This window comes from Nerophis lumbriciformis, linkage group LG24 (genome assembly GCF_033978685.3).
Source record: "Nerophis lumbriciformis linkage group LG24, RoL_Nlum_v2.1, whole genome shotgun sequence".
Taxonomy (NCBI): domain Eukaryota; kingdom Metazoa; phylum Chordata; class Actinopteri; order Syngnathiformes; family Syngnathidae; genus Nerophis; species Nerophis lumbriciformis.
Window position 1 is genome coordinate 38,536,268 of NC_084571.2, and position 26,956 is coordinate 38,563,223.

The following is a 26,956-nucleotide window of genomic DNA, read 5'->3' on the forward strand; positions in this document are numbered from 1 at the left end:
ATATATATATATATATATATATATATACATATACTGTGTGTGTGTGTATATATATATATATATATATATATATATATGTATATATATACATATACTGTGTGTGTGTGTGTATATATATATATATATATATATATATATATATATATATATATATATATATATATATATATATATATATATGAAACATCACCACTTCAAGATGGCGGCCAAATTTCTCGCGTCACAGCAGCCAATGCTGCGTCTACTTAAAAGATGTCTATGGTTGGTTGCTGGTTTTGTGCTGTTGTTCCCACTCCGGCAGACAGGGGGCAGTACTTTGACAAGCCTCCTGATAGCCGTCAACACACGTCGTGTAGAAGAAGAGTGGCCTCCAGTGCAGATGACCAGCATGTCGAGGAGGAGAAGATCCAACATTTAAGTGTTCATGTCTGCTACTTTCAGCCTTTTAAGTCGCGTACTTCACACTCTCTGACTGCTGGTCCTCAGTCGGACATCCGCGCGTTTCATGAAGCGTCTTTTTATCAGCGGCCAGGTGTTCCAATCCAGTTGCTTCGCTGGTGTAGCGGTTTAGCTAACCGGGCTAAAGTGGGACGTTTAGTTTGGTCCTCGCACACAAACTTCATAATTCATTCTTCATTATGGGCATTCTGGACAAGATCGCAGAAGTGGAGAGAGAAATTTCTCGGACGCAGAAAAACAAAGGTAAGATAGTGCTAATACAATAACTTTCATTTCAGTTCATCCATTTTCTACCGCTTGTCCCTTTCAGTTTTGTCGTGCAACATGCATATGATACAACCTGATGCATCACATATGATACAAGGTGATGCATCACATATGATACAACGTGATGCATCACATATGATACAACCTGATGCATCACATATGATACAACGTGATGCATCACATCTGTCATGTTGTTTCATTATAGCACGTCCGAGAAGGGTTAGGAAGAAGCAGAGCTCATTTAATCCTACTCCTTTTCATACCATAGCAATTGTAGCCCATTTCCAAATACATAATATACCATAGTAAGTAAACAAATACATAATATACCATAGTAAGTAAACACATATTAAATACATAATATACCATAGTAAGTAAACAAATACATAATATACCATAGTAAGTAAACACATATTAAATACATAATATACCATAGTAAGTAAACAAATACATAATATACCATAGTAAGTAAACACATATTAAATACATAATATACCATAGTAAGTAAACACATATTAAATACATAATATACCATAGTAAGTAAACACATATTAAATACATAATATACCATAGTAAGTAAACACATATTAAATACATAATATACCATAGTAAGTAAACACATATTAAATACATAATATACCATAGTAAGTAAACACATATTAAATACATAATATACCATAGTAAGTAAACACATATTAAATACATAATATACCATAGTAAGTAAACACATATTAAATACATAATATACCATAGTAAGTAAACACATATTAAATACATAATATACCATAGTAAGTAAACACATATTAAATACATAATATACCATAGTAAGTAAACACATATTAAATACATAATATACCATAGTAAGTAAACACATATTAAATACATAATATACCATAGTAAGTAAACACATATTAAATACATAATATACCATAGTAAGTAAACACATATTAAATACATAATATACCATAGTAAGTAAACAAATACATAATATACCATAGTAAGTAAACACATATTAAATACATAATATACCATAGTAAGTAAACACATATTAAATACATAATATACCATAGTAAGTAAACACATATTAAATACATAATATACCATAGTAAGTAAATAATATTAAATACATAATATACCATAGTAAGTAAACACATATTAAATACATAAGTAAACTTTGTCTCAATAAAATAAAATAGAAAGGGTTCAAGATATTCATCATAATTCTTGTTCAGTGTACTTTGTGAACATTTGTAGTTTGAAAAGTCTTAAAGTGAATCATATAAGTTGTAGGAACACATTGTTTCCTTCTAAAGGTTTACATCCAACATGTTTTTCTTGTCAAAGTCTACATCCAACACATGTTTTTCCTTCTAAAGGTCTACATCCAACACATTTTTCTTCTTCTAAAGGTCTACATCCAACATGTTTTTCTTGTCAAAGTTTAAATCCAACAAGTTTTTTCTTGTCAATGTCTACATCCAACACGTTTTTCTTGTCAAGGTCTACATCCAACACATGTTTTTTCTTTTAAAGGTCTACATCCAACACGTTTTTTCTTCTAAAAGTTTACATCCAACACGTGTTTTTTCTCGTCTAGGTTTACATCCAATACATGCTTTTTCTTCTAAGGTCTACATCCAACATGTGTTTTTTCTTCTAAAAATCTACATCCAACACATGTTTTTTCTTGTCAAGGTTTACATCCAACTCATGTTTTGTCTTCTAAAGGTCTAAATCCAACATGTTTTTTCTTGTCAAGGTCTACATCCAACATGTTTTTTCTTGTCAAAGTTTACATCCAACACATGTTTTTTCTTCTAAAAGTTTACATCCAACACATGTTTTTTTCTCGTCTAGGTTTACATCCAATACATGCTTTTTCTTCTAAGGTCTACATCCAACACGTGTTTTTTCTTCTAAAAATCTACATCCAACACATGTTTTTTCTTGTCAAGGTTTACATCCAACTCATGTTTTGTCTTCTAAAGGTCTACATCCAACACGTTTTTCTTGTCAAGGTCTACATCCAACACGTTTTTTTCTTCTAAAAGTTTACATCCAATACATGTTTTTTCTCGTCAAGGTGTACATCCAACACATGTTTTTTCTTCTAAAGGTCTACATCCAACACGTGTTTTTTCTTCTAAAGGTCTACATCCAACATGTTTTTTATGCTAAAGGTCTACATCCAACACATGTTTTTTCTTTTAAAGGTCTACATCCAACATGTTTTTTTTCTTCTAAAAGTTTACATCCAACATGTTTTTTCTTTTAAAGGTCTACATCCAACACGTGTTTTTTCTTTTAAAGGTCTACATCCAACATGTTTTTTTTCTTCTAAAAGTTTACATCCAACATGTTTTTTCTTTTAAAGGTCTACATCCAACACGTTTTTTTTCTTCTAAAAGTTTACATCCAACACGTGTTTTTTTCCGTCAAGGTTTACATCCAACACATGTTTTTTCTCGTCAAGGTTTACATCCAACATGTTTTTTCTTCTAAAGGTCTACATCCAACACGTGTTTTTTCTTTTAAAGGTCTACATCCAACACATGCTTTTTCTTCTAAAGGTCTACATCCAACACATGCTTTTTCTTCTAAAGGTCTACATCCAACACATGCTTTTTCTTCTAAAGGTCTACATCCAACACGTGTTTTTTCTTCTAAAGTCTACATCCAACACGTGTTTTTTCTTCTGAAGGTCTACATCCAACACATGCTTTTTATTCTAAAGGTCTACATCCAACACATGCTTTTTCTTCTAAAGGTCTACATCCAACACATGCTTTTTCTGCTAAAGGTCTACATCCAACACATGTTTTTTCTTCTAAAGGTCTACATCCAACACATGTTTTTTCTTCTAAAGGTCTACATCCAACACATGTTTTTTCTTCTAAAGGTCTACATCCAACACATGTTTTTTCTTCTAAAGGTCTACATCCAACACATGTTTTTTCTTCTAAAGGTCTACATCCAACACATGTTTTTTCTTCTAAAGGTCTACATCCAACACATGTTTTTTCTTCTAAAGGTCTACATCCAACACATGTTTTTTCTTCTAAGGGCTACATCCAGCACATGCTTTTTCTTCTAAAGGTCTACATCCAACACATGTTTTTTCTTCTAAAGGTCTACATCCAACACATGTTTTTTCTTCTAAAGGTCTACATCTAACATGTTTTTTTTCTTCTAAAAGTTTACATCCAACACATGTTTTTTCTTTTAAAGGTCTACATCCAAACATGTTTTTTCCTTCTAAAAGTTTACATCCAACACGTGTTTTTTCTCGTCAAGGTCTACATCCAACACGTGTTTTTTCTTCTAAAGGTCTACATCCAACACATGCTTTTTCTTCTAAAGGTCTACATCCAACACGTGTTTTTTCTTCTAAAGGTCTACATCCAACACGTGTTTTTTCTTCTAAAGTCTACATCCAACACGTGTTTTTTCTTCTGAAGGTCTACATCCAACACATGTTTTTCTCTTGCTACTTTATGTAGATGTAATAATATCATCTATTATTACACCCAAAAATGTTTTCTTTGACCCTTTCAATACTTACTCCGTCTATTTGTGTTTGACTCTCTCTTCTACTGTTACCAAATTGCATTATTTTAGTCTTACTGAGATTCAAAGATAGTCTGTTTTTGTCAAACCATCTTTTTAACTTGTTCATTTCTTCTGTTATTATTTGTATTATCTTCTGTGTGTTCTCTCCTGAACAAAACACACTTGTGTCATCTGCAAATATTACTAACTTTAAGTTCATTTGTAACATTATTATAGAGATTGAACAATTTTGGGTTGAGTATTGATCTCTGATATTTTTAGCTCTGTGGAAGTGTGTTGGCCTATCTTCACGTATTGCTTCCTGTTGGTTAAGTAGCTTCTTGTCCAGTTGATGCCATCCCGTTCCAATTAGTTTATTAAGATGTTGTGATTAATTGTGTCAAATGCTTTTAAACACTGCAGCAGCACATTTTTGACTATCTATTGCATTTGTGATCTCTTCCGTTATTTGGATTCATGCCATTGATGTTGAGATGTTGGCTCTGTATCCGTATTGGTTGTCTGTGTTTTGGTTTTATTTATGAATGTGTCTAATTCTTTGTATGGCAGTGTAAAATACTCAAAGTGTTGTAGTCTCCTTATTGTTTAATGTGGAGGTTATCATCACTAATATAATGACAATGATTGTGGAGGTTATCATCAGTAATATAATGACAATGGTTGTGGAGGTTATCATCAGTAATATAATGACAATGGTTGTGGAGGTTATCATCACTAATATAATGACAATGATTGTGGAGGTTATCATCAGTAATATAATGACAATGGTTGTGGAGGTTATCATCAGTAATATAATGACAATGGTTGTGGAGGTTATCATGGGTAATATAATGACAATGGTTGTGGAGGTTATCATCACTAATATAATGACAATGATGGATGATGACAGCTGACGGTGCTTCCTTTCCTTCCACAGCCACTGAGTACCACCTGGGCCTGCTGAAGGCCAAGTTAGCCAAATACAGAGCTCAGCTGCTGGAACCCTCCAAGTCAGCGGGGGCCAAAGGAGAAGGCTTCGATGTTATGAAATCTGGAGATGCTCGCGTTGCTCTTATTGGTTTCCCCTCTGTGGGTAAGGTATGTCAAGGCCAAGTTGTGCTCTGAACTCAAGAGGCTTTTGCTTTTTCCTGAAAGGAACCTGCAGTTTTTTGGAGGGGGAATTTTGCCTATCGTTCACAATCATTATGAAAGACATGAAGACGGATGTTTGTTTTTTTTTGAGGATTCTAACAATGGGAGGTCCTCTATTCCACCCATTAAAAAAAACAACCTCCAAATGCGCCAACAATGCTCCATTTTGACTTGAATATTACCACATTTTTTGGAGTATAAGTCGCTCCGGAGTATAAGTCGCACCGGCCGAAAATGCACAATAAAGAAGGGAAAAAACATATATAAGTCGCACTGGAGTATAAGTCGCATTTTTGGGGAAATGTATTTGATAAAAGCCAACACCAAGAATAGACATTTGAAAGGCAATTTGAAATTAAAGCTGCAAGCAGCTTTGGTCGGGCCCGCATTTTTGGCAGGTGCTAGTCCTAAGTGTCCCAATACTTTTGTTCAGTTTTCGTCATAAGCGTCCCAATACTTTTGTCTACTTTTAGTCCGAATTGTCCCAATACTTTTGTGTAGTGTACCTACCTTGTCTGCATTGTGTGGGCACGCTGGTGCTTCCTGCTTTTAAGCAGCCTTCTTGAAAAAAACAGCAGCATCAGCGCAGCGGCTCTTTGAAGGGTCATAAAATCAAAACCGGAGCCGGTATTAAAACTCTTTCGATAACTTTTAATCAAAAGGGTTCAATCTCTCTCCTGTGTTAGTTTGAAGCCGAAACAACAAACACGCTCAGAGGAGATAATGTTTGAAGAAAGGTGACCGGTTTTTACAAAAATGTTGTGTTGAAGGGGGAATAGCAAGCTTCTTGTAGATTTTTGCTGGGGGTTGTCAATTTATGAAATGTAGGTGAGAGGAGCCAGATGAGGTGGTTCGGGCATCTGGTCAGGATGCCACCCGAACGCCTCCCTAGGAAGGTGTTTCGGGCACGTCCGACCGGTAGGAGGCCCCGGGGAAGACCCAGGACACGCTGGGAAGACTATGTCTCCCGGTTGGCCTGTGAACGCCTCGGGATCCCCCGGGAGGAGCTGGACGAAGTGGCTAGGGAGAGGGAAGTCTGGGCTTCCCTGCTTAAGCTGCTGCCCCCGCGACCCGACCTCGGATAAGCGGAAGAAGATGGATGGATGGATGGAGGTCTAAGTGAGACCTACGGAGAGGATTTTGTTTCATGTCTCTCCGACCTTCCCAGTGGGAGTTACAGGCAGTTTTGTCATTTTTTTCTTCCGAGGAGCAGTTTTTTCTCCGTTTTATTCAAAAATTGCTCTAGAGCGCAATTTTTAAATTTGGGGTTAGGTTTTTTTATTAGATCACAATTTTTGCCAGTCCTGATGTGTGCGTTCAGTTTGGTGAGTTTTGAAGCATGTTAAGGGGGTCAAATTACAGCTCAAAAAGGCAAAAGTGACTGTTTTTAGTACTTTTTTGTCTTGAAGGGGGAATTGCCAACTTCCTGTTGATTTTTGCCCGAGGATATACAATTATGAAAACTAGGTCTAAGTCAAACCTACATAGAGGTTTTTGTTTCATGTCTCTCCGACCTTCCTAGTGGGAGTTACAGGCAGTCTAGTTTTTTTTTTTTTCTAGGGGGCGCTAGAGCGCAATTTTGAGTTTTGGGGTTCGTTTTTTTTATTAAAAGACAATTTTCGTGGGTCAAATATGGTGAGTTTTGAAGCATGTTAAGTGGGTCAAATTAGTGCTCAAAGAAGTGGCGGAAGAATAATAATAAAGAAAGAATAAAACCTTACAAATTCAATAGGTCCTTATGTCCCATTGCATAAGGACTCCCTGTGGGAGTCCTTATGCAATGGGCCATGCGGGCCCTAATAAATAAAGAATAATGAACAACAGGCTGAATAAGTGTACGTTATATGAGGCATAAATAACCAACTGGTATGTTAACGTAACATATTATGGTAAGAGTCATTCAAACAACTACAAACCCCATTTCCATATGAGTTGGGAAATTGTGTTAGATGTAAATATAAACGAAATACAATGATTTGCAAATAATTTTCAACCCATATTCAGTTGAATATGCTACAAAGACAACATATTTGATGTTCAATCTCATAAACTTTATTTTTTTTTTGCAAATAATTAACTTAGAATTTCATGGCTGCAACACGTGCCAAAGTAGTTGGGAAAGGGCATGTTCACCACTGTGTTACATCACCTTTTCTTTTAACAACACTCAGTAAACGTTTGGGAACTGAGGAGACACATTTTTTAAGCTTCTCAGGTGGAATTCATTCCCATTCTTGTTTTATATCGTGTATATCGCTCAAACCTACCTATTATATACTGTATTGCCCCAAGCATAAGACGGTCATTTTTACTTCGGAAACCGTATGAGAAAGGCAGGTTTTCTGATACTGGAAAACATGATTTATAGATTATTTCTTAATATTCATTTTGTTTCTTGGGTCTTGCAAAATAGCGGTTTGTTTTATATTTAGGGTTGTGGCATATTTTGGAAGGCTGGTACGCGTCATTAACCAGACGGTGGCTTTTATGAACGAATATGTCGGTAAATGATCATATATTTGTCCCCTGCAGTCCACCTTCCTCAGCTTGATGACAGCAACGGCCAGTGAAGCAGCCTCCTATGAGTTCACCACCCTCACTTGCATACCAGGGGTCATTGAGGTACGCGTGACTTTCATCCTACTATCTTCTTTCTACTAACACTCACCTTTTTCTACTCCTAGTACAAAGGGGCCAACATCCAGTTGCTGGATTTGCCAGGGATCATTGAGGGTGCCGCCCAAGGTTAGTCTTCTGTACTTTCTCTTCATTTACCACAACATGAGCCACACCTGCACCCTCTTGTAAGACCCAATGCAAAAGCTGCATGGGAAAGTTTGCTTTTTACAAAGTTGCTAGTGCTCAAATTTGACTCTTAACTGAAGCGCAAAGTGCAACTGGAATAATAAGCCTGTTGTTACCTTTCCAAGTACTGACATAATTAGGGATGATGTTCGAAATCAGTTCTCCCAGTTGTTCGATAAGAAAAGAACCGATTCCATGGACTCAAATCCCTTTTTGAGAACGGGTTCCCGTTATCGAGGCCACTATAGTAAAGAAAAAGAGTTCGTTCTTTATTCGAATCCTGGGAACGAATGCCCTGTGGGACCTGCAATGTTATGCCCATTTGATTGTGGACTCTTACTGACACCTTGTGGCGATATGAAAATACTACGCGTCATTAGTTTGGGCACTTCCGGGTTGAGACAATTGAGGGGTAGACAAGTTGTGTTAGCTCTTACAAGCCTTGGAAAAGATAAGTCTGTAAGTAAACTGTTTACCGTATTTTCCGCACTATTAGCCGCACCTAAAAACCACAAATTTACTCAAAAGCTGACAGAAAAAAACCCGGTGCGCTTTATATATGGATTAATATTAAGATTCATTTTCATAAAGTTTCGGTCTCGCAACTACGGTAAACAGCCGCCATCTTTTTTCCCCGTAGAAGAGGAAGTGCTTCTTCTTCTACGCAAGCAACCGCCAAGGTAAGCACCCGCCCCCATAGAACAGGAAGCGCTTCTTCTTCTACTGTAAGCAACCACCCGCCCGCGTAGAAGAAGAAAAAGCGCGCGGATATTACCGTACGTTTCATTTCCTTTGTGTGTTTACATCTGTAAAGACCACAAAATGGCTCCTACTAAGCGACAGGGATCCGGTTCATGAAAAGACGCAATCTCTCCATCCGCACACGGATTACTATTTCACAGCAACTGCCTAAAGACTTTCAAGAAAAGCTGGCTACTTTCCGTGCATATTGTAAAAACAAGATAGCTGAAAAAAAGATCCGGCCAGAGAACATTATCAACATGGACGAGGTTCCACTGACTTTTGATATTCCTGTGAACCGCACTGTGGATACAACAGGAGCACGTACGGTGAATATTCGCACCACAGGGAATGAGAAGTCATCCTTCACTGTGGTTCTAGCTTGCCATGCTAATGGCCAGAAACTTCCACCCATGGTGATATTCAAAAGGAAGACCTTGCCAAAAGAGACCTTTCCAGCCGGCGTCATCATAAAAGCTAACTCGAAGGGATGGATGAAGAAAAGATGAGCGAGTGGTTAAGGTAAGTTTACGCGAAGAGGCCGGGTGGCTTTTTTCACGCAGCTCCGTCCATGTTGATATACGACTCCATGCGCGCCCACATCACGCTGGTTTTTAATATATTATTAAAGTTTGACTGACCTATCTGACTGTTTTTTTGACATTCCCTTTAGCGCAGTTAGATGCGGCTTATAACACGGGGCGGCTTATAGGTGGACAAAGTTTTGAAATATGCCGTTCATTGAAGGCGCGGCTTATAACCCAGGGCGGCTTATGGTGCGGAAAATACGGTAGACAAGTTGTGTTAGCTCTTACAAGCCTTGGAAAAGATAAGTCTGTAAGTAAACTGTTTAACTTGTTTATGTAACTCAATATTACGGTGGAAAGTGTTTAAAGGGGAACATTATCACCAGACCTATGTAAGCGTCAATATATACCTTGATGTTGCAGAAAAAAAGACCATATATTTTTTTAACCGATTTCCGAACTCTAAATGGGTGAATTTTGGCGAATTAAACGGCTTTCTAATATTCGCTGACGTCACATCGGGAAGCAATCCGCCATTTTCTCAAACACCGAGTCAGATCAGCTCTGTTATTTTCCGTTTTTTCGACTGTTTTCCGTACCTTGGAGACATCATGCCTCGTCGGTGTGTTGTCGGAGGGTGTAACAACACGAACAGGGACGGATTCAAGTTGCACCAGTGGCCCAAAGATGCCAAAGTGGCAAGAAATTGGACGTTTGTTCCGCACACTTTACCGACGAAAGCTATGCTACGACAGAGATGGCAAGAATGTGTGGATATCCTGCGACACTCAAAGCAGATGCATTTCCAACCATAAAGTCAAAGAAATCTGCCGCCAGACCCCCAGGAAAAGAGAGCGGATGAGGGTATGTCTACAGAATATATTACCGTATTTTCCGCACCATAAGCCGCCCTGGGTTATAAGCCGCGCCTTCAATGAACGGCATATTTCAAAACTTTGTCCACCTATAAGCCGCCCCGTGTTATAAGCCGCATCTAACTGCGCTAAAGGGAATGTCAAAAAAACAGTCAGATAGGTCAGTCAAACTTTAATAATATATTAAAAACCAGCGTGATGTGGGCGCGCATGGAGTCGTATATCAACATGGACGGAGCTGCGTGAAAAAAGCCACCCGGCCTCTTCGCGTAAACTTCCCTTAACCACTTGCTCATCTTTTCTTCATCCATCCATCCCTTCGAGTTAGCTTTTATGATGACGCCGGCTGGAAAGGTCTCTTTTGGCAAGGTCTTCCTTTTGAATATCACCATGGGTGGAAGTTTCTGGCCATTAGCATGGCAAGCTAGAACCACAGTGAAGGATGACTTCTCATTCCCTGTGGTGCGAATATTCACCGTACGTGCTCCCGTTGTATCCACAGTGCGGTTCACAGGAATATCAAAAGTCAGTGGAACCTCGTCCATGTTGATAATGTTCTCTGGCCGGATCTTTTTTTCAGCTATCTTGTTTTTACAATATGCACGGAAAGTAGCCAGCTTTTCTTGAAAGTCTTTAGGCAGTTGCTGTGAAATAGTAGTCCGTGTGCGGATGGAGAGATTGCGTCTTTTCATGAACCGGAAACCTGTCGCTTAGTAGGAGCCATTTTGTGGTCTTTACAGATGTAAACACACAAAGGAAATGAAACGTAATATCCGCGCGCTTCTTCTTCTTCTTCTACGCGGGCGGGTGGTTGCTTACAGTAGAAGAAGAAGCGCTTCCTGTTCTATGGGGGCGGGTGCTTACCTTGGCGGTTGCTTGCGTAGAAGAAGAAGCACTTCCTCTTCTACGGGGAAAAAAGATGGCGGCTGTTTACCGTAGTTGCGAGACCGAAACTTTATGAAAATGAATCTTAATATTAATCCATATATAAAGCGCACCGGGTTATAAGCCGCACTGTCAGCTTTTGAGTAAATTTGTGGTTTTTAGGTGCGGCTAATAGTGCGGAAAATACGGTACATTTCAATCTGGTAATTGAATCGCATAGCTTATACATTTGTCATTGTGTGTATTTCAGTTTAAAAAAAATAAAATAACAGTCCAGTGCAAGACAAAAGTAAAGATAGGAAAAGACAAAGCAAGATCAACAAGAATAAAGAGCCTAAATGGATTAATCTGCTTTGGATTGTTTGTTAGCTGTGTGCCAAGCTGTATAATAGTATATATGCAGAGAAAACAAAGTGTATGCTCTTTACCACATGTGTGAGAACATTTTAACAAGAAATGGGCAACAAATTATGTTAGTATCTGCTTTTAAATATTTAGGATTTTTAATTGATGACCACTTGAGTTTTAAGGAGCACATTCAGTATGTTGTAAAAAAAAAACTGAAACTTTTACTGGGATTTTATTATAGAAACAAGTCTTGCTTTTCTTTTACTGTGAAACAGAAATTGGTGGAAACAACCTTTTTACCTGTTATTGACTATGGAGATGTGTTGTACATGAATGTTGTCTCCACAAGCTGGATAGTGTGTACCACGGGGCACTGAGATTCATCACCAACTTACTCACCATTGTGTGTTATACTCAATGGTTAACTGGACATCTTTATGTGCTCGACGTCTCAATCATTGGTATGTTTTCATCTACAAAACCATTCTGGGTATCACTCCATCTTATCTGTCTTGTCTTTTAACAAAGAAACAAGGAAGTCACAATCTTCGTTCAATGAATGTTCTGCAATTTGCCGTCCCCAAAGTAAGAACTGAACTGGGCAAGAAAGCATTTAGGTTTTCAGCACCGAAGGCTTGGAATAACCTACAATCGAACATTAAACTTCAAACCCGAGTTACGTTGAATGAGTTTAAAGCTTCTGTGAAAGGACTGCAGTCTACCTTGTCTGTATGCACATGTGTCATGTGAACAAGTTTTAATGTTGTAAATGTGATGTTTTATGTATTTGTTTACTGTTTTTAATGTAACCTTGCTGCTGCCCTCTTGGCCAGGTCTCCCTTGGAAAAGAGATCTTTGATCTCAATGGGATTTTACCTGGTTAAATAAAGGCTAATAAATAAATATAAGCTCAACACGTATAGTGAGGGCAGAACAGGCAATATGCAATTATTGCCAGACTTCGCTCTCATGTAAGGGGGGAAGAATTGTTGATTGATGACTGTGGCGTTCTTAGTGTCATAGTGTGTGTACCGTATTTTCCGCACCATAAGGCGCCCTGGGTTAAAAGCCGCGCCTTCAATGAACGGCATATTTCAAAACTTTGTCCACCTATAAGCCGCCCGGTGTTGTAAGCCGCATCTAACTGCGCTAAAGGAATGTCAAAAAAACAGCCAGATAGGTCAGTCAAACTTTAATAATATATTAAAAACCAGCGTTCTAACAACTCTGTTCACTCCCAAAATGTACGCAAATGTGCAATCACAAACATACGTATATCAACATGGACAGAGCTGCGTGAAAAAAGCCACCCGGCCTCTTCGCGTAAACTTAAACTTACCTTAACCACTCGCTCATCTTTGCTTCATCCATCCCTTCGAGTTAGCTTTTATGATGACGCCGGCTGGAAAGGTCTCTTTTGGCAAGGTCTTCCTTTTGAATATCACCATGGGTGGAAGTTTCTGGCCATTAGCATGGCAAGCTAGAACCACAGTGAAGGATGACTTCTCATTCCCTGTGGTGCGAATATTCACCGTACGTGCTCCCGTTGTATCCAGTGCGGTTCACAGGAATATCAGTTGCTGTGAAATAGTAATCCGTGTGCGGATGGAGAGATTGCGTCTTTTCATGAACCGGATCCCTGACGCTTAGTAGGAGCCATTTTGTGGTCTTTACAGATGTAAACACACAAAGGAAATGAAACGTACGGTATATCCGCGTGCTTTTTCTTCTTCTACGCTGGCGGGTGGTTGCTTACAGTAGAAGAAGAAGCGCTTCCTGTTCTATGGGGGCGGGTGCTTACTTTGGCGGTTGCTTGCGTAGAAGAAGAAGCGCTTCCTGTTCTACCGGGAAAAAAGATGGCGGCTGTTTACCGAAGTTGCGAGATCGAAACTTTATGAAAATGAATCGTAATATTAATCCATATATAAAGCGCACCGGGTTAAAAGCCGCACTGTCAGCTTTTGAGTAAATTTGTGGTTTTTAGGTGCGGCTAATAGTGCGGAAAATACGGTAGTTAGTTAGTATGTTCCAATAGCAGCAGAAGTGCACTTTTTGGAGAGCTGTATTATTTTCAGTTTTGTGCCCAAGGGACTGATTTTATTTAACACTATATTATTATTTATACACCTATAGTGATCACAGAGACAGGTTGTTTTTGTGTTACTATGTATATTTGTTTTTCTGAAAAATCCCACTTAATATACTTTGGGTAACAACAGTCAATATATATATATTTTTTTTAGGGGGGTAACAGTCAATATTTATTTATTTATTTAATTAAAATTTTTTCTTATAAAATAAAAGTGAGCTTTTGTTAAAACAAATATTGTGTTTTTTTCCATATACAACAACCTATCTGGAATCGATAAGGAATCGGTTCGATAAGAGGATTCGATAATGGGCTCGAACTCGATAATTTCTTATCAAACATCATCCCTAGTGCTGAGAGTGATTCACAACGTGAACTCCATTGCACAATTTTTGAAAGGGCCAGACCAGGAAAACAAACTTGGCAATTTATCAGTCAAAGTTATCAAGTTTGATTTCATTTATCATTCATTGAGACCTAATTAAAATCTTAGCAATGGCACAACGTATGTATTGGATGATGTTATTATTATTATGCATTTGTCATATGCTGACCTTTGACATCTGTACAGGTAAGGGTCGTGGTCGCCAAGTCATTGCGGTTGCCCGGACGGCAGATGTTGTCATCATGATGTTGGACGCCACCAAAGGCGACGTGCAAAGGTGGGTGACGCTCACTTTGTTGGTGGGTTTCATGTGTCACTCATGACGTTTATTGGCTTTGTCTCTGCAGGGAACTTTTAGAAAAAGAGTTGGAGTCGGTGGGCATCAGGTTGAACAGGCTTAAACCCAATATATATTTTAAGGTTGGTCCTTTAAAAAATTAAAAAATATCATTTTCGCAGAATAAGAAAATGTGTTTGTGTTGTGCAACATCAAAAGCAAAACTTAGTATTCCTACATTTTGATTTGTATTAATATTTGGTGTACCATGTCTCTCTGTAGCAAAAGAAAGGTGGCGGCCTCTCCTATAACTCCACAGTTCCTCTCACACAGTGCTCTGAGAAGCTGGTTCAGCTCATCCTTCATGAATACAGTATCCTTCACAGCCGAGGAACACAACATGGAACTCAAATGCACCAGTTTTGTGATGCTTTTGACTAGGGATGTCCCGATCCAGGTTTTTGCACTTCCGATCCGATACCGATACTGGCCTATCCGAGCATGTATTAAAGTTTAAAGTTATTTAGCCTACTTAGTTGTCAGAATCATGTTGAAAAGGGTTTTAGTACTCTTGATAACAACTAGCCAGCTGAATTAGGGGAGTTTGAATAATACACAATGGTTGGTAACAAGAAACTGACCTGTTTATTCAAGGATAAACACAAAATAGACAAAATGACAAACAGAAATGGCATCATTGAACTAGGGCTGGGCGATATGGCCTTTTTTTAATATTGCGATATTTTAAGGCCATATTGCGATACACCATATATATCTCGATATTTTGCCTTAGCCTTGAATGAACACTTGATGCATATAATCACAGCAGTATGATGATTCTGTGTGTTTTGATTGATTGATTGAGACTTTTATTAGTAGGTTGCACAGTGAAGTACATATTCCGTACAATTGACCACTAAATGGTAACACCCCAATAAGTTTTTCAACTTGTTTAAGTCGGGGTCCACTTAAATTGATTCATGATACAGATATATACTATCAGATATATACTATCATCATAATACAGTCATCACACAAGATAATCACATTGAATTATTTACATTATTTATAATCCAGGGTGTGGAGGGGGGCGCCGGATGTAAGTGTCAAAAAGACAGCCAAAAGAGTTTGATATGAGAATCTAAAGTTAAAATATAGGGTAGAAATGCACCCATTTGCAGGAAATGTAGTCTTGATTTTCAACATTTTCTTTGAAGGCTTGCATGTCTACATTAAAACATTCTTCTTCATACTGCATTAATATATGCTACTTTTAAACTTTCATGCAGAGAAGGAAATCACAACTAAAAAAATCACTAATTTTTTCATACGGTGTTGATGTGGACATTTTTGCCTCAGCATTTTGATGGTGTGGACGTGTGGCACCGAACGGAGATAAGCGCCTCGACAGACGTTACAATATTTGAACAATGATGACGAAAACTGTTTTCTCTGTCGTGTCCGTGTGTCGAAAATTGTTATGCGCTTATTTTTTTATTTGATTTTGTGCGTTGCATAGATTTGCTATGCGCAGAGGACGCTTAAACAGTGCGCAATTGCACAGGCGAGCACCTTAGAGGGAGCGTTGCTCGCACGGCTGCGCTAGCATCACAGCTAACGTTAGCCATGCTGCTACCTCTCTGCTCGGGGAGGACGTATACGTATGTGACGTATGACGTGACAGTATGTGACGTATGACGTGACAGTATGTGACGTGTGTAAGAAGGTGCGCTTGCTGTCTGTGAGAGGGAGACACAGGAAAGAGTGAGAAGAGCCTGTCGTGTAATGCCAGCAGCTAAAAGCAACTGCGTTCGAATCCACAGACCTGTGGATGTGTTGAAGGTGTGCTGGAAAATGCGGAACGGAAATTATAGGGAGCAGCAGAAAAGTGGAATGTACTATTTAAATAGGTGCGTTGGAAAACACGGAGCGGAGTTTTTTTTTTTTAACTGGATCTGGATCGGCATTTTCCCATGCCTTGCCGATACGCATTTTTTTGCAAATATCGGCGGCATCCCTACCTTTGACTCACCACCTCAGAAATCTTTAATGCAGAAGTCCTCTTCAGGGAGGACAGCACGCCAGACGAGTTCATCGACGTCATCGTCGGCAACCGAGTTTACATGCCTTGTCTATACGTATGTTTCTTTTAGAAGCTCCTAATGTTCTTCATGTGTGTACATTCATGCCTATGTGTCATACAGGTGTACAATAAGGTGGATCAAATCTCCATTGAGGAGGTGGACCGCCTGGCTCGCAGGGCTCACAGTGTTGTTATCAGGTCAGCCATATTAACTCTGTGTGTTTTTCACGCTCTAAATGTGACTTAACCGTGCTCTTTTTTTTGTATTAGTTGTGGGATGCAGCTCAACTTGGATTTTCTTCTTGAGACGCTTTGGGAATACCTGGCTTTGATTTGCATCTTTACCAAGAAAAGAGGAGGTCAGAAATGGCTTATAAATGCTCTCTTCATTTATTTAAAAATCACCTGTGTTTTTGTTTGCCATCAGAGCGTCCAGATTTCAACGATGCCATCATAATGAGAAGAGGGGCGAGCGTGGAACATGTGGTCAGTAAACGCTCACATAACCTACACTCGACATTATATCGGATAGTAGTCTGTTTATTTCAATTGTTAGTTTTTTTCTTTATTGCATGTTGTGCAGAGGTGGGTAGAGTAGCCAGAAATTGTACTCAAGTAAGAGTACTGTTACTTTAGAGATTTATTACTCAAGTAAAAGTAAGGAGTAGTCAACCAAATATTTACTTGAGTAAAAGTAAAAAGTATGTTGTGAAAAAGCTACTCAAGTACTGAGTAACTGATGAGTAACATATACACACACACACATATATATATATATATATATATATATATATATACACATATATATATATATATATATATATATATATATATTTATATATATATATATATATATATATATATATATATATATATATATATATATATATATATACACATATATATATATATATACATACATTGATATATACAGTATATAATTTATATTTATTTATTTTGCCGTTTTTGTTTACATGTTAAAGGTGTTTTAATGAATATACATGCATGTTTAACACATATAGATTCCTTTCTTTCATGAAAACAAGAATATAAGTTGGTGTATTACCTGATTCTGATGACTTGCATTGATTGTAATCAGACAGTAGTGATGATAGCGTCCACGTTTTCAAATGGAGGAGAAAAAAAGTTCCTCCTTTCTGTCTAATACCACATGAAAGTGGTTGGTTTTTGGCTTCTTATTTGTCCAGCTTCCATATTCGTTTTTATACACTTTACAAGAAATACATTGGCGGCAAACTCCGTAGCTTGCTAGCTTGTTTGTGCTGGCTTTCGGAGACTCTTATTTTGAAAGCGCAGGCGCGATGGAGCGGCACTTTTATTGTGAAGACAGGAACTGTGCAGTCAGTCTTTAGGCTTTTGACGGGATGAACGGTTGAAATAAAAAAAGGTATTTTTTCCTTCACACTTTTGATTGATTGATTGGAACTTTTATTAGTAGATTGCACAGTACAGTACATATTTCGTACGATTGACCACTAAATGATAACACCCGAATACGTTTTTCAACTTGTTTAAGTCAGGTCATGTGACCCCTGGCTCTGTTTGATTGGTCCAACGTCACCAGTGACTGCATCTGATTGGTGGAACGGAGTGAACGTCACCAGTGACTGTATTTGTTGAAACGCAGGCACTATGAAGGTCTGTCTGACAGACCAAAACAAACAAAGCGTGCATTAACAGATCGATAAAAATTAGTAGCGAGTAGCGAGCTGAATGTAGAAAGTAGCGGAGTAAAAGTAGCGTTTCTTCTCTATAAATATACTCAAGTAAAAGTAAAAGTACGTTGCATTAAAACTACTCTTAGAAGTACAATTTATCCCAAAAGTTACTCAAGTAGATGTAACGGAGTAAATGTAGCGCGTTACTACCCACCTCTGATGTTGTGTAATTTATTTTATTTTATTATTTATTTATTTTTACCCCATATTTGTTCCCACTACCGCACCTTAAATTGGAGTCCTTAATCTCGTTATATGCAAATATAATGACAATAAAGTCTATTCTATTTTATATTACCGTGTCAAGTTAAAAGTGCTGTTTGCAACTTCCTCACAGTAGCATTTTTACACTGGTCTAAATGTAACTTAGATCAGTGTTTTTCAACCACTGCGCCGCGGCACACTAGTGTGCCATGAGATACAGTCTGGTGTGCCGTGGGAGATTATCTAATTTCAACCTATTTGGGTTAAAAATATTTTTTGCAAACCAGTAATTATAGTCTGCAAATGATGTGTTGTTGTAGAGCAGGGGTGCTCATTACGTCGATCGCGAGCTACCAGTCGATCTCGGAGGGTGTGTCAGTCGATCACCAGCCAGGCATTAAAAAAATAGTCCTAAAAATGAGCGATCATAAATCTTCACTATGACGTCACTTTCGTCACTTGATTGACATTCACGGCACCCGAGGGTCTTCTGAGATGACGCTGGCTGCTGCCAGCTCATTAAAATTACCGACTGGAAGGCGAGAAACACTTTATTTCAACAGACTCTGGCGCCGTACCTGTCGTCAAAACTCCAAAGACCGACTGCACAGTTGCACAGTTGCGCTAACAAAATAAGAGTCTCAGAAAGCTGGCGTGCACAAACTAGCAAGCTACGGAGTTTGCCGACAATTAATTTCTTGTAAAGTGTATACAAAGGAGTACGGAAGCTGGACAAATAAGATGCCACAAACCAACCACTTTCATGTGGTATTGGACAGAAAGGAGGACTTTTTTTCTCCTCCATTCGAAAATGCGGACGTTATCAGCACCACTGTCTGATTACAATCAATGCAAGTCATCAGAATCAGGTAATACACCAACTTATATTCTTGTCTTCATGAAAGAAATGGATCTATATGTGTTAAACATGCCTGTATTATCTTTAAACACCTTTAACTTATTAACTATATGTGTTAAACATGCTTGTATTATCTTTAAACACCTTTAACTTATTAACAATATTAACTATATGTGTTAAACATGCTTGTATTATCTTTAAACACCTTTAACTTATTAACAATATTAACTATATGTGTTAAACATGCTTGTATTATCTTTAAACACCTTTAACTTATTACCAATATTAACTATAAGTGTTAAACATGCTTGTATTATATTTAAACACCTTTAACTTGTTAACAATATTAACTATGTGTTAAACATTCTTGTATTATCTTTAAACACCTTTAACTTATTAACAATATTAACTATATGTGTTAAACATGCTTGTATTATCTTTAAACACCTTTAACTTGTTAACAAAAACATATATTTCATAAATAAGTAAATATAAATTATATATATGAATGAGGTAGATCCCCACGACTTGATCAATTGAAAAGTAGCTCGCCTGCAGAAAAAGTGTGAGCACCCCTGGTGTAGAGTGTCGGTGCTGTCTAGAGCTCGGCAGAGTAACCGTGTAATACTCTTCCATATCAGTAGGTGGCAGCCGGTAGTTTGAAGCTCAAGTAAATGACTTCATAAAACTGCTTTAAATGTTTGTAGTAGATTTTGTTGTATACAATATTTCTTATCGAAAAGTTAGTTTTAAAAGGCATGTTACATATTGAAATTGTGCTGTTTTGGGGGGCCAGGCACCAATTATAAATTATAAATTGATTTCAATAAATATCAATGTGCGGCGTTGATTTGAGATACAAGTGTTTTCAATCAAAAGCACCACCACAGAACCAATTAAGATCAAAAGTTGAGGTAATACTGTATAAATGGATGAATATTAGAGATGTCCGATAATGGCTTTTTTGCCGATATTCCGATATTGTTCAACTCTTAATTACCGATTCCGATATCAAGCAATACCGATATATACAGTGGTGGAATGAACACATTATTATGCCTAATTTTGTTGTGATGCCCCGCTGGATGCATTAAACAATGTAACAAGGTTTTACAAAATAAATCAACTCAAGTTATGGAAAAAAGTGCCAACATGGCACTGCCATATTTATTATTGAAGTCACAAAGTGCATTATTTTTTTTTTAACATGCCTCAAAACAGCAGCTTGGAATTTTGGACATGCTCTCCCTGAGAGAGCATGAGGAGGTTGAGGTAGGGGGAGGTAGCGGAGGGGTGTATATTGTAGCGTCCCGGAAGAGTTAGTGCTGCAAGGGGTTCTGGGTATTTGTTCTGTTGTGTTTATGTTGTGTTACGGTGCGGATGTTCTCCCGAAATGTGTTTGTCATTCTTGTTTGGTGTGGGTTCACAGTGTGGCGCATATTTGTAACAGTGTTAACGTTGTTTATACGGCCACCCTCAGTGTGACCTGTATGGCTGTTGACCAAGTATGTGTTGCATTCACTTGTGTGTGTGAAAAGCCGTAGATATTATGTGACTGGGCCGGCACGCAAAGGCAGTGCCTTTAAGGTTTATTGGCGCTCTGTACTTCTCCCTACGTCCGTGTACACAGCGGCCTTTTAAAAAGTCATACATTTTACTTTTTGAAAACCGATACCGATAATTTCCGATATTACATTTTAAAGCATTTATCGGCCGATAATATCGGCAGCCCGATATTATCAGACATCTCTAATGAATATAAATTTAATTTCTTCTGTCACAAACTAGACAGGAATCTGTATACTCGATAAATATGATCACAAAGTCACAAAATTGGCAGCACTGGCCCCCCCCACCACTGCCAGGTCTTCTTATTCTCTGGCAGACCAGGTGTGTCGGGAAGTGTAGTCCGGAAGCGTACTGCCACCCACTGTACGGAGTTGTAACGACAAGCTACATTCAAACACTTCTATTATCATTTTTATGAGTGAGAGCAAGCAGATGTCATCTGTGTTTGAACCCTTTTTCACAATATATGTCATGTTGTTTCACCGACATTCCTTTTTTTTGTGGAGGGCCGTTACAAAAAATACCGAATTTCTATTGAACAAGACAAGAAGCAAGGAATTAAACAGAGACAGAATTCAATATGGCTCAATTGAGGAGAAACGCGTGGACCTGTACCCTTGTACAGTGTCGTCCCACGCTCTGACGAAAGATTGTACGCCTCCTCTTTTATTTGGACTTTCCCTGATTACATGGCAACAGCTGTTTCTAAAGGAAGGGGGTCGTAAACAGCCGCTGCCTTTGGTCACAAAACAGTTCAAAGAAAAGCTGCCTGAAGGGGAGTCAGGTCCTGCTTCCTCTCTGCTTTGTAGATAACGGGTCAAGACAAAATCTTCCTGTGGATTACAATACATCAAAGAAACCGACACCTTCATGTCGCTTCCCATCCTACACAGTGTAGTACAAGCCTTTCGCTTGGTAAGATCAAAGTCTGCTCGCCGGGAACTCATTGAAACATAAAGTTTTGTGATAAATTAGATACAATTATTCTGACAGGTATGATATTAGACCCAGAAACTTTGTGAAAATGTCAAATATGCTCTCTTTACACACCTTAGTCTTTTATCACTGAAATATACCAATCTAATACAATGAACTGTCATTTAAATCTGGCCAGCATGTGAATCATTTTAGGTTTCAGCTGACGTGTTTTTGGTTGTCTTGTCTACAGTGTCACCGGATCCACAGAACCTTAGCCAGCCAGTTCAAGTACGCTCTGGTTTGGGTAAGTCTTGATCCAACACTCACAGTGTGTTTAAATGTCAGAATACGTCAATGATTGTACGATTGACACCACTGCGATAGAGGCAAGGAAAACATAATACTTAGTGTAGGGTGTGCATACCCTTTTGCACGGCTTGTAAAACACACCATTTTTGCTGCAATTTCCCACCTGTGGAGTTACAGTAGTATCACAGCCGTAACACCACCTGTGGGTAAGGCCACTACACAATGTCCTGACCAGGACGCGTTTGTGGCCCTCTTTTTATACTAAATACATATTTTTACAAAACCAATGCATAGATTTTCCTCACTAGACTTTATGGGTTTTGTTCCACAAAATAAGTGGATTTTTACAAAAATGTCCTGAAAACAGTCAATATCTACAAGAATTTAATACGATTTTCTGCAAAATTTACACATAAATGTTCTCACAATACGAGGCTTTGGTACAAAATTCAGTAAAATATTTTTTACTATAATTTCTAGATGTTCTCACAAAATTTTTGTGGTATTTTGTACAAAAGTTACGGATTTTCTCACAACTTTAGTATGCTTTATTACAAAACCAGTATATTTTTTAATAATAATTTATTATGAGTTTGTACAACATCTTCAAATAGATGTTAGATTTTTTATTTTTTTTATTGCTATATTAGTCTATTTATACTTGCATTGTCCTTTCTATCCTTACACTTTCCATCATTGTAACTGAGCTACTGTGTTGAACAATTTCCCTTGTGGATCATTAAAGTTTGTCTAAGTCTAAGTCTAAAGGAATGGCTAAATCAGGCTAGAATGAAGGTTTTAGAAGGCCTTCCCAAACGTGTGGACAATGCTGAAGAAACAAGTCCATGTCAGAAAATCAACACATTGAGCTGAACTGCACCAATTTAGTCAAGAGGAGTGGTCAAAAATTCCAGCAGAAGCTTGTGGATGGCTACCAAAATTGCCTTATTGCGGGTAAGGATGTCCCGATCCGATATTTGGATCGGTTCGGCTGCCGATATATGCCAAAAATTGCGTATCGGCAAGGCATGGGAAAATGCCGATCCAGATCCAGTTTAAAAAAAAACTCCGGTCCCTGTTTTCCAACGCACCGATTTAAATAATACATTCCACTTTTCTGCTGCTCCGTAATTTCCGTTCCGCATTTTCCAGCACACCTTCAACACATCCACAATTCTCACGCAGTTGCTTTTAGCTGCTGGCATTACACGACAGGCTCTTCTCACTCTTTCCTGTGTCTCCCTCTCACAGACAGCAAGCGCACCTTCTTACACACGTCACATACTGTCACGTCATACGTCACGTCATACGTCACATACTGTCACGACATACGTCACATACTGTCACGTCATACGTCACATACTGTCACGTCATACGTCACATACGTATACGTCCTCCCCGAGCAGAGAGGTAGCAGCATGGCTAACGTTAGCTGTGATGCTAGCGCAACGCTCCCTCTAAGGTGCTCGCCTGTGCAATTGCGCACTGTTTAAGCGTCCTCTGCGCATAGCAAATGTATGCCACGCACAAAATCAATTAAAAAATAAGCGCATAACAATTTTCGACACACGGACACGACAGAGACAACAGTTTTCGTCATCATTGTTCAAATATTGTGACGTCTGTCGAGACGCTTATCTCCATTCGGTGCCACACGTCCAGACTCCACACCATAAAAATGGCAAAAATTTCCACATCAACACCGTATGAAAAAATTAGTGATTTTTTTTAGTTGTGATTTCCTTCTCTGCATGAAAGTTTAAAAGTAGCATATATTAATGCAGTATGAAGAAGAATGTTTTAATGTAGACATGCAAGCCTTGAAAGAACATTTTGAAAATCAAGACTACATTTCCTGCAAATGGGTGCATTTCTACCCTATATTTTAACTTTAGATTTATTCTCATATCAAACTCTTTTGGCTGTCTTTTTGACACTTACATCCGGCGCCCCCCTCCACACCCTGGATTATAAATAATGTAAATAATTCAATGTGATTATCTTGTGTGATGACTGTATTATGATGATAGTATATATCTGATAGTATATATCTGTATCATGAATCAATTTAAGTGGACCCCGACTTAAACAAGTTGAAAAAGTTATTGGGGTGTTACCATTTAGTGGTCAATTGTACGGAATATGTACTTCACTGTGCAACCTACTAATAAAAGTCTCAATCAATCAATCAAAACACATAGAATCATCATACTGCTGTGATTATATGCATCAAGTGTTCATTCAAGGCTAAGGCAAAATATGGAGATATATATCGTGTATCGCAATATGGCCTTAAAATATCGCAATATTAAAAAAAGGCCATATCGCCCAGCCCTAGTTCAATGATGCCATTTCTGTTTGTCATGTATAATTTTGTCTATTTTGTGTTTATCCTTGAATAAACAGGTCAGTTTCTTGTTACCAACCATTGTGTATTATTCAAACTCCCCTAATTCAGCTGGCTAGTTGTTATCAAGAGTACTAAAACCCTTTTCAACATGATTCTGACAACTAAGTAGGCTAAATAACTTTAAACTTTAATACATGCTCGGATAGGCCAGTATCGGTCAGTATCGGTATCGGTCAGTATCGGTATCAGATCGGAAGTGCAAAAACAATATCGGTATCGGATCGGAAGTGCAAAAACCTGGATCGGGACATCCCTAATTGTAGGTAAACTTGCCAAGGGACATGTAATCAAATATTAACATTGCTGTATGTATACTTTTGACCCTCACATTTTCAGTAGAGCCATAATAAATTCATAAAAGAAGCAAACTTCATGAATGTTTTTTGTGACCAAAGAGTATGTGCTCCAATAACTCTATCAAAAAAAAATAAGAGTTGTAGAAATGATAGGAAACTCAAGACAGCCATGACATGATGTTCTTTACAAGTGTATGTACACTTTTGATCACGACTGTAGGTCTTCAAATCAATATGTCTATGACAATGTCAATCAAAAGTAAATCTTCATGTGTGTTGACACTTCAGGTAATAATCTAATCCCATCATGCATGACTCCACAAGTATAAATGTGGGAGGTCATGTGCATAATTGTTAGTTTTGAATTCATGTTGATGAATGTAGTGATAGTCTGCATTGTGTTGGTAGGTGGATCAATATAGTGATAGTCTGCATTGTGTTGGTAGGGCACCAGCACCAAGTACAGTCCTCAGAGGGTGGGCCTGACACACATCATGGAGCACGAGGACGTCATCCAGATTGTCAAGAAGTAAACCATTGGAGGTGGCACTCTTTACTTCAAACTAAACTTGTGTGTACAGCCATACATCTCTTTATATGATTTTTAACACAGCGGACCTGAGTTTGACATTTACCTTTTAATTATTTCAACAACATAAATTGAAGCAGAGAGAAAACATTAATAAATTGCAGATAACTTTGTGTGTTTCTTTTTATTCCACATGTCAATATTTCCAAGACTTTAATGACGTCTAAAAAATAATCAATTGGAAGTGTGTTGTTTCAAACACAGGTAAAAGCCAGTAAATTAGAATATTTTGAAAAACTTGATTTATTTCAGTAATTGCATTCAAAAGGTGTAACTTGTACATTATATTTATTCATTGCACACAGACTGATGCATTCAAATGTTTATTTCATTTAATTTTGATGATTTGAAGTGGCAACAAATGAAAATCCAAAATTCCGTGTGTCACAATATTAGAATATTACTTAAGGCTAATACAAAAAAGGGATTTTTAGAAATGTTGGCCAACTGAAAAGTATGAAAATGAAAAATATGAGCATGTACAATACTCAATACTTGCTTGGAGCTCCTTTTGCCTCAATTACTGCGTTAATGCGGCGTGGCATGGAGTCGATGAGTTTCTGGCACTGCTCAGGTGTTATGAGAGCCCAGGTTGCTCTGATAGTGGCCTTCAACTCTTCTGCGTTTTTGGGTCTGGCATTCTGCATCTTCCTTTTCACAATACCCCACAGATTTTCTATGGGGCTAAGGTCAGGGGAGTTGGCGGGCCAATTTAGAACAGAAATACCATGGTCCGTAAACCAGGCACGGGTAGATTTTGCGTTGTGTGCAGGCGCCAAGTCCTGTTGGAACTTGAAATCTCCATCTCCATAGAGCAGGTCAGCAGCAGGAAGCATGAAGTGCTCTAAAACTTGCTGGTAGACGGCTGCGTTGACCCTGGATCTCAGGAAACAGAGTGGACCGACACCAGCAGATGACATGGCACCCCAAACCATCACCCAACCATGCAAATTTTGCATTTCCTTTGGAAATCGAGGTCCCAGAGTCTGGAGGAAGACAGGAGAGGCACAGGATCCACGTTGCCTGAAGTCTAGTGTAAAGTTTCCACCATCAGTGATGGTTTGGGGTGCCATGTCATCTGCTGGTGTCGGTCCACTCTGTTTCCTGAGATCCAGGGTCAACGCAGCCGTCTACCAGCAAGTTTTAGAGCACTTCATGCTTCCTGCTGCTGACCTGCTCTATGGAGATGGAGATTTCAAGTTCCAACAGGACTTGGCGCCTGCACACAGCGCAAAATCTACCCGTGCCTGGTTTACGGACCATGGTATTTCTGTTCTAAATTGGCCCGCCAACTCCCCTGACCTTAGCCCCATAGAAAATCTGTGGGGTATTGTGAAAAGGAAGATGCAGAATGCCAGACCCAAAAACGCAGAAGAGTTGAAGGCCACTATCAGAGCAACCTGGGCTCTCATAACACCTGAGCAGTGCCAGAAACTCATCGACTCCATGCCACGCCGCATTAACGCAGTAATTGAGGCAAAAGGAGCTCCAACCAAGTATTGAGTATTGTACATGCTCATATTTTTCATTTTCATACTTTTCAGTTGGCCAACATTTCTAAAAATCCCTTTTTTGTATTAGCCTTAAGTAATATTCTAATTTTGTGACACACGGAATTTTG

The 26,956-nt window shown here is 38.4% G+C and overlaps 1 protein-coding gene across 1 annotated transcript; it reads left to right on the plus strand.

Moving 5' to 3' along the window:
* The first annotated feature begins 291 nt into the window (after positions 1-291).
* drg2 (developmentally regulated GTP binding protein 2) lies at positions 292-25,448 on the plus strand. Its single transcript, XM_061982058.1, has 13 exons — positions 292-702; positions 5,213-5,373; positions 7,960-8,049; positions 8,112-8,172; positions 14,269-14,359; positions 14,430-14,502; positions 14,642-14,732; positions 16,400-16,497; positions 16,564-16,640; positions 16,713-16,801; positions 16,870-16,928; positions 21,982-22,035; positions 25,193-25,448. Exons 1-13 carry the CDS (start codon positions 639-641, stop codon positions 25,277-25,279), a joined length of 1,095 nt encoding a protein of 364 aa, XP_061838042.1. The 5' UTR covers positions 292-638; the 3' UTR covers positions 25,280-25,448.
* Positions 25,449-26,956: the final 1,508 nt, after the last annotated feature.